Source organism: Chrysochloris asiatica, unplaced genomic scaffold (genome assembly GCF_000296735.1).
Source record: "Chrysochloris asiatica unplaced genomic scaffold, ChrAsi1.0 scaffold00152, whole genome shotgun sequence".
In the NCBI taxonomy this organism is placed as follows: Eukaryota; Metazoa; Chordata; class Mammalia; order Afrosoricida; family Chrysochloridae; genus Chrysochloris; species Chrysochloris asiatica.
Window position 1 is genome coordinate 1,955,759 of NW_006408670.1, and position 14,996 is coordinate 1,970,754.

The window sequence follows — 14,996 nt, forward strand, 5'->3', positions numbered from 1 at the left end:
ACATTCTAGAGCAGATTTCCAGCATCCTTCCAAAAAACCTGTTATACTCCAACTCTCTGAGTCACAGGACCTTGATTAGAAAGACAGTAATGGGGAGGGAGGCTAGCTTTCAACCTATCCCACACCCCTGATGCTCACAGGTCAATAGTAAGTGAAGGTGTGTTTTCAATATCAAGTGGAAAGTGCCTCTGATCTGGGGGAGTGATCTCTACTAACAGATGAAAGGGAGCAGAGAGGCTAAAGGGATACCACTGATACCACAGTGAGCCATTTTTTCTTCCCAGGGAAGTGGGGTTGGGGTCGAGGGATTAGATTTGGTCCCATGGCTGCACTGGATGCTTAATATGACTCCAGAGATACTTTAGTTAGTGGCTCTAGCACAGTGTAAATTAGGCAAAGGTATGGGAGTATGGATAAAGCACTGGACATCGAGGTAAGTTTGAACCACAAGATCTGCGATTCAAACTCACCAACCATTCTTCACAAACCATACACAGGGTCACTATGAGTCCTAACTGACTTGGCAGCACTTAACAACAAGAACAACACAGGAGTATGGGGGCAAGGAAAAAGAAAGGAAGGGACTCTAGAGGCTAGGTGCCTACTACATTGACTCAAACTCATCAATGCGCTGCTTGGTGTTTCCCTGTCGGATTTGGCGTAGGGTCTTGTATTTGTCTCGGCCCAGCCTCATGTTCTCAGCATGGATCATATCATTGGCAGTCTTCTTAGAATCATCACGGGCATTGGCCAGTTCTGAAGTAAGAGCCTGTGAGGGGACAGAAGGATTCAAGGGTCAATGGCTTCCTGTTATTTTACCTCCCCTTATTTGACCAGTTTCTTTCTCTCTCTCTCTTTGTGAGAGTCATTTCCAGTTCTGTTAGGATTGCAATGCAATGGGGGCAAGTATTAAACAAACGAAACTTAGGGAGACTACATAACTGTGGGTATCCCCTGAAAGTAGAACAATATACCAAAGATTCAGGTAAGAATACGTCAGATACATATTTTCTGAATATAAGAGCTAAATGGAGTGGAAGTTGTGTGTGTGGGTGAGGAGGGGAGAGAGTGCAGAAGACAGGTCCTAAAGGCAGGACCCAATAAAGGAAGAAGTGGTCCAAGGCCTAATTAATAAGCAGGGTTGTTGCTGGTAACTGCCATTGAGTTAGTTCCGATTCACAGTGACCCTGTTTAGGGTTTCCAAGGAGCAGCTGGTTAATTTAAACTGAAAACCTTGCAGTTCAAACGGACCTTGTGGTCCAGTGCATTATCCTGCAGTGCCACACCAGGACTCCAATAAGTAGGGTGCCTGCCTTTAAAGTTCTCACTTTAGAAAAGCTCATGCTCTGACAGCACATTGGACTAGGGTTCTCTGTCCATCCATTCACAATGGTCTAGGTAAATCCATGGTTTCCTTGGCCCCCTCACACTGCCTGCATACCTTCAGGTGTTTCTGCACACGTTCATTCTTCTCCGCCTCAGTTGTACGCTCCTCCTCACTACGGTCCTTGGTCATGGCATCAGCCCGCAGATCAGCACTGGCCTCTGCCCCATTCTCATCCTGCTCATCCTGTTCATTCTCAGCAGGTTCTGCTACATGAGGTGTACTCATGGCAGTCTTCAGCTCAGCACGGGTCTTTTCTAAGTCCTTTTGTACCATCTGAGCCTGTCCAGTGACCAATGGAGAAAAGAATTAACAGGAAGACCAATATAACTTTTAGTGTCCTGCATATGCCTGCCAAGAGGCAGCCACCAAATAGGGCTAGTCACTTTATTTTCATTCTTTGTTTCCTCAGCTATAAAATAAAAGCAATTTTACCAACTTCCTAAGGTATTGGGGAATTTTGAGAAGTACAAGTAATACTTGAGCTCCTTCTCTTGTGATGCCTGCTATCAGGGAAGAATGAAGGCTGAAGGACACTCAAGCCTAAGGATTCAAAGAAGCCAGAGCCTATGTGTGTAATACTATTCTCACAATGCATTGCTTTGTGCACCATGCCTTACTTTTTGTTGCCACTCCACAGCCTCACTCTCCTTCTTCTGCCGGGCCATCTCCAGCTGGGAGATCCGAGCTGTTAGCTCTGACATTTCCAAGGCCTATAGAAAAATTGGAAGCATGAGAGCTGGGTGGCTTCAGAGCTCAGATGTTTTCTGTCCCAGATCCCCCAGTGAACCAGCAGGGAACCTGTTGCTCCACTCTCTTGCTGCCCTGAAGGCTTTTAACCAGACCACTCCACTCTAGCCCCATTTTCCCTACCCTTCCAATCTTAGCACAATCCTCTTCTGTCCCAGAATGCCCCGTGGAACGCTCCTATCCTCAATACTACTATAAAAAACAAAAGCCAAACCCATTGATTGCTATTGAGCTGATTCCAACCCTCCAAACTACTTCCTGACAGCTTCCCACCTAGACTGTAGATCTCTTGAAGAAAATGTCTCTTCCTCATCTCTGTCTCTCTGAGTATTGCCTACTAGACAGTTGGGGCTTTAGTAAAGCTTTGGAGATCACTACCTGAGGCAGCAGATCTTTCCCTGCTATCTTTGACTGCTCAGGGCTCCATTAAGACTTTTCCCAGGACAACAATAGGGAAGATTTTAAAGTATCGCAAAGGAATCTGAACAAGGAAAAAAGTTAACACATATTCTCACACCTTGGGCAAATCTCCCTTCCCCACGAGAATGAGGCTGTAGTTCCTTTCACCTCCACTTTAAACAGTATAGGGAAAAAATATGTCAAGGTATTTGGACTTAGAAGTTCTTAACTTCTGAGTCACATAACTTTTGAAGATTGCGATGAAAATATAGATGTTCAAGCCTCCTCCCCCCAAACAAATAAAAATGCATATACAGTTTTTCACATGCTTTAAGGGAGAACATCTTTCCAAAGAAGATATAAATGGGTTCTATTTACTCGGCTACAACTCTGTGACCTTTGGTAAGTCTCTTAACCTATCTGAGCTCCAATTTCCTCATCTGGGAGTACTATCCCATGTGAGTAATCCCATAAGGTTACTGAGAGGAGGAAAAAAATTGCAAGGATAACTTAATGAACAACAGGTGATCAATTAAGTGTGACTCCCTTTATTTCTCTCCTTTCTCCCTTTCCTTTGCCAGGTCATCAGATCATATTCCCAGGGGTTAAGAAAGTGAAATGAAAACTATGGCTTAAAAGAACTGGTTGCAACCATTTCTGAGTGACATAGGTGACTTCTCAGCTTTTTCTGAATGACTTATCTTTTGGAGGCCTGTGGAGTGGTACCCTGGCAGAAAGACCCAGTCTTGAAGGCTGAGGTAGCTGTAGACATACAGAGGGGAAGACACAGGTTCCACAATTTCAGACCACCCTACAGCTTTACCAGCTGCTCCTGGGTTTTCTTCTGGTCCTGAGAGGCCTGCAGCAAGGCCTTCTTGGCCTCTTCAGCTTCTTGGCGCTCCTTGGCCAGCTTTTCAGCCTCATTCTGGGCATGCTTCCTCTCTTGCTCAAGTTCCAGGGCCCTGCGAGTTTGTTCTTCCAGTTCTGAGCAGAGGAGGGTAAAAGGTAGTGAAAAGTGTAGGATGAAGAAGGGACACCTAGTTTCCTCCCTGTAAATGCTTCACCTCAGGGCACAGCTGGCAGAAGGCTCTGGGCAGTCTTCCTCTTACCCCATCCTGTATCTATTCAGTGGCCACCCTTGGACAATGAGCTAAAGGGATCTCCAGCTCATAAAATCAGACTCTGGTGAAGCCCAATCTCCAAAAAGGCTACAAGCCTCACCTTCCTGAGCCTTTTTAGTCTGTTCCTCAATCTGCTTCAGCCTCTCCATCAGTTCCTCCTTTTCCCGTTCAATCTTCTCTTTCTCTTTTTCTGCCATCTCACGCTTCTTCTTCTCATTTTCCAGTAGAGCACTAGAGAATTAAATGGAAGGGGATGGGAAAGGACAGGAGGACTTCACTGAAGTCTTGAAATTCACATTTCCTATATACCCAGAGTTTGAGTTTGAACTACTCTCCCTTATCTCCACATCCTTGTACTTACTGGATACATAGTCCTACATGGACCAATATGACCTTGTTGTCCCAGATTCAAGTGACCCAAACTGGAATTCCTGTTCTACCACTGGGTGATCTAGCTATGCTGTTTCTTCACTCTTGTCTTTAGTTCCCTACCTGTAAAATGGCCTAATAAAGTTGAAGTGCATTGGATTTCTCTTATTTCTGGCCTTTGGTTTATAATTTTACCAAAAAATAATTGGTTGGGCTGCAGTCTGCCCTGTCATTGGTCTATTTTACACATCTTGCAGGAATTGGTTGATTTGCCATGCAAACAGTAGCTTGAAATCCCACCTAATAGGACTGAGAAACTTGCGGGGATTGGTCAGTTTGTGGTCCTGCTGGAAGGGCCATACTTTGAAGTTGACAAGGAGATTGCTTATATAAGCAGAGGTTTTTAGAGGAGAGAAAAGAAGATGCACACAGAGAGAGGCAAGGAGCAGGAAGAGTTGGGAACCTCCTAAAAGAGTTATATGGGTCAAGAGTTATAATGCTGGAGTCAGTACAAGACAGCAGCATGCACAGTACAGCTGAGCGGCAGAGAAACAACAGCAGTAGTACAAGTGGCAGGAAAAAGACTGGCAGATGGTGGCAGTGAGTGAATTGGCCCAGGGACTAGAGATGGGCACCTCCAGGCAAGAGGCCTCTAACAGAGGTGATGTTGTGCCATTGAGTGGTTCCGACTCATAGCAACCCTCTATAGGGTTTTCAAGGCTGTAAATCTTTATGGGAGCAGACAGCCTCATCTTTCTCCCGTAGAATGACTGGTGGATTTGAACTACTGACCTTGCAGTTAGCAATTCAATGTGTTACCACTATGCCACCAGGGATTGCTGCTTATGATTGCTGCATAAAGTCATAAGCCAGGCCTATGCGTATGAATACCCAAACAAAGCAAGCAGCAGTATGGGGGTTGAACTGGCCTGCCTTTGATAGTGGCAGATGCTCCAGGTCTGGTAATAGCTGCATCCCTAAGGCTCAGAGACCTATCCAGAGATGCCTGCTAGCATGGCAAGAGTAGCCTTCTAACACATAAGGGAGCAGCTGAGAGAACTATCCTGGTTGGAAGGTGCCCTATATTAAAGAAGGGAGGTATGTGCTTTTTCTTTGGCAAATCTTCCAAACCTTGCCTATGTGATTCCTAATGCTGATCCTGAGTTGTTCTTATTACTTCCAAGTTGATCCTGATTCCTGTTACTTCTCTAATAAATTTCATAACTGTGAATACTAACTGTGAGTTCTGCATGGCCATTACAATGAATTATAGAACTCATCAGAGAAGCAGTGTGTGTGGAAGGGACAGCTGGTGTAAGAAACGGAGAACAAATTGGAGACTGGAGGTATGTCTGGTCTTCACCTCATAGGAACCAACTTTGTGCTGATCATTATTCTTAATCCTCATGATTTAGGTGAGTTCTGATGATATACAAGCCTACCTTGTCTACCTTTTACAGTTACAGGGTGACAACTTTTGGCACTGTGCTGGAATGCTGTACTTCAAGTCTGGTTGAATTCTGTGGTAAAGTCATCATCCCGCAGGCTTAAATCTGCCTGTCCTCTGAATCCCAGCTCTAAGTGCAGTCTTCCCAGAATTTGTTGCAAATCTAGGATATTTGCTTTTTCTTGCCCCAGTAACTATTCCATGGGGCCTTATTGTCCATTTTGTCTAGATGTCTTTTTCAACCTCTGAGTCTTCAGATTACTTGGCTTACCTCTCCCATATCCCTCTTCCCTATAATTTTTCTCCATAGTACTTATCATCTTATATATTATACAATTTGCTCATTGATTATATCTGCCCCCTCCCACTAGAATGGCAGTTCCATGACAGTAGGGATTTTGGTCTGTTTTGTTTCTTACTCAGTAAATAATTATTGAATATATGAATGCACAGCATCTGTACCATGATCAGTTATGCATAAATTATTTTTCCTCTCTCGCTTCTACTGGACTATGAAGCCCTAGAGAACAGGGTTCCTGACAGATATACCTCTGCAAATTTTCCCTCAATCTGGGTAAAAAAATATTTTTTCTTTGAATAAATGTGAACTTTGGGGTCAACTCTCTTGTAGTCATTATTACAAGCTTACTTAGAAGCTTACTCAGGTTCTAAACTCTTTATGACAGAATACCTAATAGAGTCATGCTCCTCAAATCTTAATGTACCTAGGTATCAACTGAATCTTACAATGCAGACTCTAACTCAGTAGGTCTGGGGTAAGTTTTTGTTGCTGTTGTTTTTCTAACAAGTTTACAGGTTATACTACTCCTTCTGGGCTGCAGATTACACTTTGAGTAGTAATGGGGCTTCTTAAGAAAATTCTGCTCAGTTCAACTCACAAAAACCTGCAAACTCCTAATTTAAATTCACATGGAGCCCTCTGTGTGGCACTGTGGGTTAATACACCAGACTGCAAAGCTGTTTGAATGGCAGTTCAAGCTCACCAGCTGCTCGTCGGAAATCCTATACAGGGTCTCTATGGGTTGGAACCAACTTAACGGCACTTAATAACAACTCCTAGATTGAATGTACATGGAGCTACTGCCACTATACTGATCAGAGAGCCTGAAGAAACCTAAAGTTCACCTAGCATAGCAATGACATTAGGTCCATACACAAAAATGTCCCTCCCTTCTATGAGCCTCTGGAAGCCTAGGTTGCTGATGCCTGCTTCCCAGGAAAGGGGTGCCTTGAAACTTCTTTGGAGAAGGAGAGGTCTTCTCTACACAGATCTTTCGTCCTTCCAGTTCTGAATTCAGGCTTTATGTCCTGACTTAGCAGGCCTGGCACCTTTGAGAACCTTCTTTGCCCCAAACCTGGACCTCATTCCAGCACTCACCGCTCCATTTGCTTCTGGTGCTTCTCCTCCCGGGCCTGTGCCTTCATCTGCTGAACCTCAATGGTGTCAGGTTTGCGACGACGCATGTATAGCTCATGGTTTCCCATGCACAGGGCTAAGATGCGCTTGTTAATCCGAAGCCGGGGAGCATAGAAGACAAAGTCCTAGTGGGAAACCAGCAACCATGAAGAGTTGGGAGGAATACGTGAAAATGAGCTTCTTTCTTCTGAAAATCTAAGTCCAAAAGCACTGGAAAGATTCTTACATATAATTCACTTGTATTACGGTAGCGTAGTGGTTACAAATCGGGCTGAGAGCCTGAAGGTCAGTGGTTCGAAACTACCAGCTGCTCCGCGGGAGAAAGATGAGGCTTTCTACTCCCGTAAAGATTTACACCCTCGGAAACCCTGTACAGGGTCTCTATGGGTCGGAACCGACTCGACGGTACTTAACAACAACAACAACAACAACATTACAGATGGGAAGACTATGTATTAGAGAGGTGAAGTGACTCACCCAGGGCAGATACCATGTTAGTAGCAAAGCCAAAACTGGACCCTAGACTACTTGACTCTAAAACCAGTGCTCTTTCCGCCAAACCACAATTTCTTTCAACCTTTGGTTATAAAAAATAACCAGTTGAAGGATCATAACATACTTTATCTGCTAATTAGAGATTCTGCTGGACAGGAGGCCCTGGGTAGGTGCAGTTAGATGGCTGGACAACTTCTGTAGCCTCGAGAAATTATATCTTAAATCTTTTTCAGAGCAAGACAGTTTATAAATACATTGCTCGATATGTTTTTTGTTTTTTTTTATTAAGTCCTTGGTTTAAGTTGACTTTGTTACTTACCATTTGAAACAGAGAAGCAATAAACACACAAGAAAATCCAGCACATTTGGGTTTATTACTAAAAATGCCAATGGATCAAGATCATCAGCTGATGGTTAACCACCACACCGCCTTCCCTGACACTGAATTCAAACTGCTACTGTTTCACATTGCTTGAAGTGTAGTGAAAGGAACACAAGCTCTAGGGGCCAAATGACCTAAGTTTGAGTCCCATTTTAAGCTGTATGATCTTGAGCAAATCACTCCACCTTTCTGAGTCTCAGTTTCATCAAGTGCAAAACCAGGTATCTTACCTACCTGTCTGACAATGTTGTTGAGGGTTTAAGGAGACAACATTTTACAGTGCCTAAGTAGAGAAATTTCAGAAAACTTAGGGCTGGAAAATAGGTATGCCTTCATGAAAAGGGTCACTGGTCCTTGTTGCAAAAGGTACACCAGAGTAGTGGACCCTAATCTCAGTTTTCTATCCTACTCCCAATAATTTGCTTTCTGGTATTGTCAGTCACAGGCAACTGAGTAGGGGAGAAGTGTGTCAAGTTGGTTAGAGGAATGAATGCTCCACAGGATTTTCTGGTTCCCACATTTCTCCAGGGAGAAGTCTGTGAGGATAACAGGGAAGTTACAGCAAAAAGCAAGTTTAGAGGATCATCTTTGGATATGGAGTTCTCCATGCTTTGAAGTTTCTCCACAATTAAAAATAAATCATATGTAAAAAGTTTCTACTTTCTGGGATCCAGGGGTCTGAAACGATAAAATACACGCTACTTCTACCCAAGAGCCCCAGAAAAGCAAAAAGCAGTGGCAAAGAAGCAGCACTTAGACTGCCTATGCTCTCTCTCTCCATCCATGCTTCTATTGAGACACAGGTACAGGCACCAGGTACAGGATGCCTCCTGGCCATTTCTTGACATTAACATCTATCATTTCCATCCACCCCCAAATTCTTTTTGTGCCTTCTGTTCCTACCCATTAAAAAAAAAAAAAAAAAAACAGAAAATGGGGAGTAAAATTCAATGAGATGATTACTCCAAGCAATTATTCAGGCCTTAACAAATACTTGCATTGGTCAGAAAGACATGTCACTTACCGGAGCTTTTTTGTCAATAGGTTTGATGACAAATTTCTTGTCATTGAAAGAGATGTTCCTGATTTCACTCCAAGGAAAACCTATCTTGGGAGTTAATCTGTAGAAACGGAGACCAAGAACATTAGGATAGGTACAAGAAGGACATAGTGGGTTGGTGCCTTTCCCTCCTCCCCTTGCAACTTCCTTGAAAGAGAAGACCAATTGCCAGTTCAGTCAAAGCCATCATACACCCCCAGGTCAGCTGCCAGCATTGAGGGTGCAGAAAGGACCTCCTGATAGCATAACCAACATAGTATTTCTTGCTCCAATTCTGAAGATTTGTGTGTATGTGTGGTATTTTTAATTGAGGCATAGACCTTGAAGCATTCTCTCAAGAGATGTTAAGTAGAGTACCAATCCTATTTAAGTGAAATTCTTCCAACCAAGGTTGTAAAAGTTGGAAGGAAGGTAAATGATGAACTACTGGACTTAGGAGTTACATGGAACATTCTAATCTATTAATCACCAAGTGTAGAATAAAAAAATAAAAAGTAAAATAAGTAAATGATACGAGACTGTAAGAGGGATTATAGACCAAAAGTCACTTATTCATCACATGGGATTTGGGATCAATTACAAATGATGACAAGGTAGATTTTCTAGGCCAGTGTTGTCCTATATAAATAGCATGAAAGCCACATATGAAATTTAAAATATTTTAGCAGTCACATTAAAATAAGTAAAAAAAAAAAAATAGGTAAAATTAATTATAATATTATTTATTTAACCTATCTAAAATACTATCATTTCAACATTCAAATCAATATATTTAAAAATATTAATGAGATAATTTACATCGTTTCTCATACTGTCTTAAAAATCCAGTGTATATATTACACTTAAAGCACATCTAATTCATACTAGCCACATTCCAAATGTTTTGTCACTATATGTTCCTATCATATTGGACAATAAATGTTTAGTTAATTTAAGGAGCTCTGGTAGCGTAGTGGTTACAAATTGGTCTGTGAACCGGAAGGTCAGCAGTTCGAAACTACCAGCTGCTCCGTGGGAGACAGATGAGGCTTTCTGCTCCCATAAAGATTTACAGCCTCGGAAACCCTGTTCAGGGTTGCTATGGGTTAGAACTGACTCAGCGGCACTTAACAACAACAATGCAAAATCTGGGGGCCTAAGGAACATTATACAATAACCTGGGATGGACTAAACTAGGTAACAAAATAACTAAGTTGTGCCCCAGGAGGTATAATCCTGTTTTGTGGTGAGGGGTCACACTTAGATTCCAAAATTGTCCAAATAAACTAAGAGAGGTCTGAGTTATACCTATCATTCTGCTCATAGATGTTGAGACCCAGAGCATCGACCCCCAGCCACAACTCTGAGCCTTTCTTATTCTTGATGCTGAAGTAGTTCACACCGTACATCTCCAGGTCCTGAGCAATCTTCAGATACTCCAGGACAGCATCCTCCCTAAAGAACACAGAAAGGAAAATCACAGAGGGGAAAGAATCAGGCACAGGGAGATATAAAGCCTGCAGTTTCTGTGCTTCTGATGAGGGCCTTGTCATTAGGGGTGGGAAGGGAGACAAGCAAAATTTTCTATCAAGAACTTAAGGTCGGAGATTCACAAGGGGAATGGGGTGGACTGAACCATGCTCACTTCCAGAATATTGGCTGTCATATACAAGCAATCTTCTTCCTCCCATTCATTACATCATGTAGGCACATTCTTAGCAGAGGTCAGATGAGGTGGTTATGGCAGAATTACAAAGATTTGTTCCACTATTAAACAACCCCCAAATGGTTTGCCATGCTTAGAGAGTTCCTTCCCCCATTTCCTTCTTTTATATGGCTAAAGCTGGTCTACCAGTTGCCACCCATTATTCAAAAAGAAAAAAAAAAAAAAGTCCTTCTATAAGACCTGATGTGTTTTCGAATCTTTAATTTCAATCATAAATTGTGCACATAATTCCTGTCCGCCCATGTCCATCCCCTCAATATACTCTGGCTTCTCTAGTCATCTGCCTTTTCTCCTGAGAACAAACTCTCATTCTCCTTGCCAGGTAGGGCCCACAACTGCTAGGGTGGACTTTACCTGAGCATGCCTCGGTGCTCCTCATGCCAAACCTGGATCCGCTCCTCCCACTGGTCCTTGTTGAGTTTGTGCTGCTCTAGAACCCTGGAAAGACAATGCATGTTGAACAGTTTAAAGCATATAGCTTATGTGAAGGGAGTAAGGAAAGCCCACTTAGCTTATACAAAGAGGATGTGAAATAAAACCACTGAGGTCACACTGGAAGCAGACTGAAATTACAGCAGATAGGTTGTAAATTAGACCTAAGGAACTAATAGGTAGGTAAAATACAAGAATGGGCAACCAAGAAAGACAATGGAAACACCTTCCTTTGTGTTTAACCAGAATATCCAATAATGTGTTATGGTCTCTAAGCACAGTATCAAGTCAGTGCTGACTTGGGTGACTAAAAGTAAGAATGGGCTTTCTTTTAGCTATGCACATTCTTGCCAATATCTTCTTGGTACCAATAGTTTGCAGATGTGAGAATATTGTTCAGAAATAGGTGGACAACTTATAGCTACATAACAGAGAACTGAGCCCAGATGGTTTTGAGAGAAGTTAACAGACCTAACCTCCCAGATTTACAAGATGATAAAAAAAAAAAAGCTTGTTTTAAGTATGTTATCTCAGATGTCACAGCAATGACTCAAGTAGCATCTCAGGATATAATCACTTCCCCTAGTAGGCTGCATATGTGCCACAGTCCCAGTGGGACTAAGGTTCCCTGAGTGAGGTAAGGATTTTCTTCCTAATCTAAAAGTCCATGGAAATTGCCAGGAATGCAGTGGGAAAACCAAGCATTAAAAAAAAAAAAAAAAGTTTGAGGTCTGGCTCTGCCTCAAGGAGCTGTGGGAGCTGTTCAGGCAAGTCAGTGCAAGCACCTTAACCAGAAAATAATGATAATGCCTACTTTATTCATTTTCTGAGTTGTCATGAAGCTAGAACAACAATAATGAGTGTTTGAGAGCTTTCTTGTTTGACATTTATAGAACCAAACAGCTCTGGCCACTGCTTATCAATATTAGAAGGTATTTGAGATCCCACTATCTCCAGCTTGTGTCTTTTCTCTCTCTCCTTCCTGAAACTCTGATATAAGAGGTCTAAAAGGACTGAAAAATAGAACAAGGAAATGGGGGTGGAGGGTGGGATCCATTTCTGGTTCTATATACCCTGCTCCGAGATAATGAAGTTCTACAATCAGGTAGATGGGTTGGGGGTAGCTCTTTATTTCGAGAAACAGAGAAACAATAGAATATAATACCATATGCAAATGGGTCTCTCTAAGCAGCATTAACATGATTCTCAGACAGACCCTAATGGAGAAGATAAGATTGGGAAGCCCTGGGTTTCAGGAATTGATCAGCCTTGAGACATAGCTCCTTTTAGCAAGGGAAAAGGCTACCAGGATGTCAGCTTACCTCTGGGGCAGCAACTTGTCACCAGTTAAGTAGCCTGTCTTATGCACCTCCTTACTGAAGTCACCATACTTGGACTGAACAGCATAAGAAGCCAGCAGCACAGCAGTCTCAGGGGGGCAGTAAATATCATCATTGAGAATGCCCTCTTTCACTTGCAGGAAGAACAGGCGCTGAGTGATATCCTGGATCAATTCCTCAGATACATCCTCAGGGTAAAATTTGGCCCGGAACTTGAACAGCAGAGGACTTTCCTTGCGTACATCCTGGGCGATCACCTAATAACAGCAAGAGGTGGCATATCTTATAATAAAAATAGACTTTGGGAGTGGGGTATGGTAGTGGGGGGGTAGAGGACACTGAGGGGTCATCAATTTGGGTAAACCCAGATTACAACCATTCAGGTACTTCAGAAAGGACATATTACATTCATTGGGGACCCAATTTCATGTCCCTAATTCACTTCCTCCATCAGTAGTCTTTCAGTTAGTCATACTGTGGTGGATTGTATATTGCTATGATGCTGGAAGCTATGAAACAGGTATTTTAAATAACAGCAGGGTCACCCATGGTGGACAGGTCCCAGCTAAGCTTCAGATTAGGCAGAAGGAGAGGTGGACCACTTCTGAAGGGTTTGTCACTGAAAATCTTATAAATACTGCAAAACCTTGTCTGATATAGTGCCAGAAAATGATCTCCTCAGATCGGAAGGCACTCAAACTATTACTGGGGAATAGCTCCTTCCTCAAAGTAAACTTGGTCTTGTTGATGTTCATGGAGCAAAACTTTCAGGACCTTAATTTGCTGATGTGGCACAACTCAAAATGAGGAGAAACAACTATGAACATCCATGAATAACCAGAATGTGGAATGTACAAAGTATGAATCTAGGAAAATTGGAAGTTGTCAAAAATGACATGGAATTCATAAAGTCATTAGTAAGCTGAAACAGACAGGGATCAGCCTTTTTTTAAATCAATTATATGATTTACAATGGCAGGAATGACAAATTGAAGAGGAATGGCATCAAATTTATTATTAAAAAGAGCATTTCAAGATCTATCTTGAAATACAATGCTGTCTGTGATAAGATAATATCCATATGCCTACAAGGAAGACCATGGAGCCCTGGTAGTGCAGTAGGCTGCTAACCACAAGGTCAGCAGTTCAAATCTACCAACTGCTCATGGTATAAAGGTGATGCTTTCTGCTCTGTAAAAATTTATGGCCTCAGAAATGCTACACAGGGTCACTATGAGTTGGAACTTATTCCACGAAACATAACCAGCCACTATTGTTCAAATTTATACACCAAGCACTAATGCCGGTGATGATGAAATTGAAGGATTCTATTCATTTCTTCTGTCTAAAATTGATCAAACATGCTATCAAGATTCACTGATCATTACTAGTAATGGAATATGATCATTGAAAACAAAGAGGAAGGATAAGTGGTTGGAAAATATGGTCTTGGTGATAGAAACAATGCTGAAGATTATATGATAGAATTTTGCAAGACCAATTCATTGTAGAACCTTTTTTTCAACAACATAAAAGTTGACTGTAACCCTGTACCTCACCAGATGGAACACACAGGAATCAAACTCACTACATCTGTTGAAAGAGACAATGAAGGAAATAGCATCAGCCATAAAAAGGCCAGGAGCTGAATATAAAATAGACCATCATAAGAAAGTTCAAGTTGATGTTTTAGAAGGAAAAGTCCACAAGAGCTAAAATATAACCTTGAATATATCCCATCTGAATTTAGAGATCATCTCAATAATAGATTTGAAGTGTTAGAAACTAATGACCAAAGATAGGGGGAGCTATGAGAAGACATCAAGAACATGATAATTTAAAACAAAAGGTAATTAAAAAGACAGGAAAAAAAAAAAAAAAAAGACCAGAATGGATGCCAGAGGAGACTCTGAAAATTGTTCTTGATAACAGAGAAGTTATAGTGACTAGAAGAAGCAGGACAGTAAAAGAGCTGAACAGAAAATTTAAAAGGGCAGCTCAAGAAAACAAAGTCAAGTATTATAATGAAATGTGCAAAGACTTAGAGTAAGAAAACAGAAAGGGAAGAATGCACTCACCGTTTCTCAAGTAGAAAGACATGAAGAAAAAAATCAAGTCTTGACTTGTAATAACATTCAAAGGTTCTGTGGGCAAAATATTGAATGATGCAGGAAGCAACAAAAGAAGATGGAAGGCATACGCAGAGACCAAAAAGAAATGGCCAATGTTCAATCATTTCAAGAGGTGCCATATGATCAAGAACTAATGGCACTTAAGGAAGAATTTGAAGCTGCACAGAAGACACTGGCAAAAAAAACAAAAACAACAACAATGTTCAAGGAATTGATGGAATAAAACTTGAAATGTTTCATCGTACTGAGACATCACTGAAGGCACTCACTCGTCTATGCCAAGAAATTTGGAAGACAGCTACCTGGCCAACCAGTTGGAAGACATCCATATTTGTGCTCATTTCAAATTAAGGTGACACATGGAATGAGAAAATGATTAAATAATATAACTGATATCACATTCAAATAAAATTTTTTTGAAGATAATTCAAAAACAGTTACAGCAGTACATCTAGAGGGAACTGCCAAAAATTCAAGCTGGATTCAGAAGAGGATGTGGAATAAGGGATACTACTGCTGACATCACATGGATCTTTGTTAAA

At 41.7% G+C, this 14,996-nt stretch overlaps 1 protein-coding gene across 1 annotated transcript in view; it reads right to left on the minus strand.

Annotated features, from left to right (window-relative positions):
* Positions 1–549: 549 nt before the first annotated feature.
* The window catches only part of MSN (moesin), a 153,466-nt gene continuing 139,019 nt past the window's right edge, over positions 550–14,996 (minus strand). The window contains exons 4-13 of the mRNA XM_006870794.1: positions 12,305–12,579; positions 10,905–10,988; positions 10,133–10,279; positions 8,810–8,906; positions 6,870–7,033; positions 3,755–3,885; positions 3,357–3,517; positions 2,005–2,097; positions 1,442–1,666; positions 550–769 (exon numbers count right to left, since the gene is read on the minus strand). Coding sequence (XP_006870856.1) covers positions 605–769; positions 1,442–1,666; positions 2,005–2,097; positions 3,357–3,517; positions 3,755–3,885; positions 6,870–7,033; positions 8,810–8,906; positions 10,133–10,279; positions 10,905–10,988; positions 12,305–12,579 — 1,542 coding nt within the window. The 3' untranslated portion in view covers positions 550–604. The remainder of the gene's footprint in view (positions 770–1,441; positions 1,667–2,004; positions 2,098–3,356; positions 3,518–3,754; positions 3,886–6,869; positions 7,034–8,809; positions 8,907–10,132; positions 10,280–10,904; positions 10,989–12,304; positions 12,580–14,996) is intronic.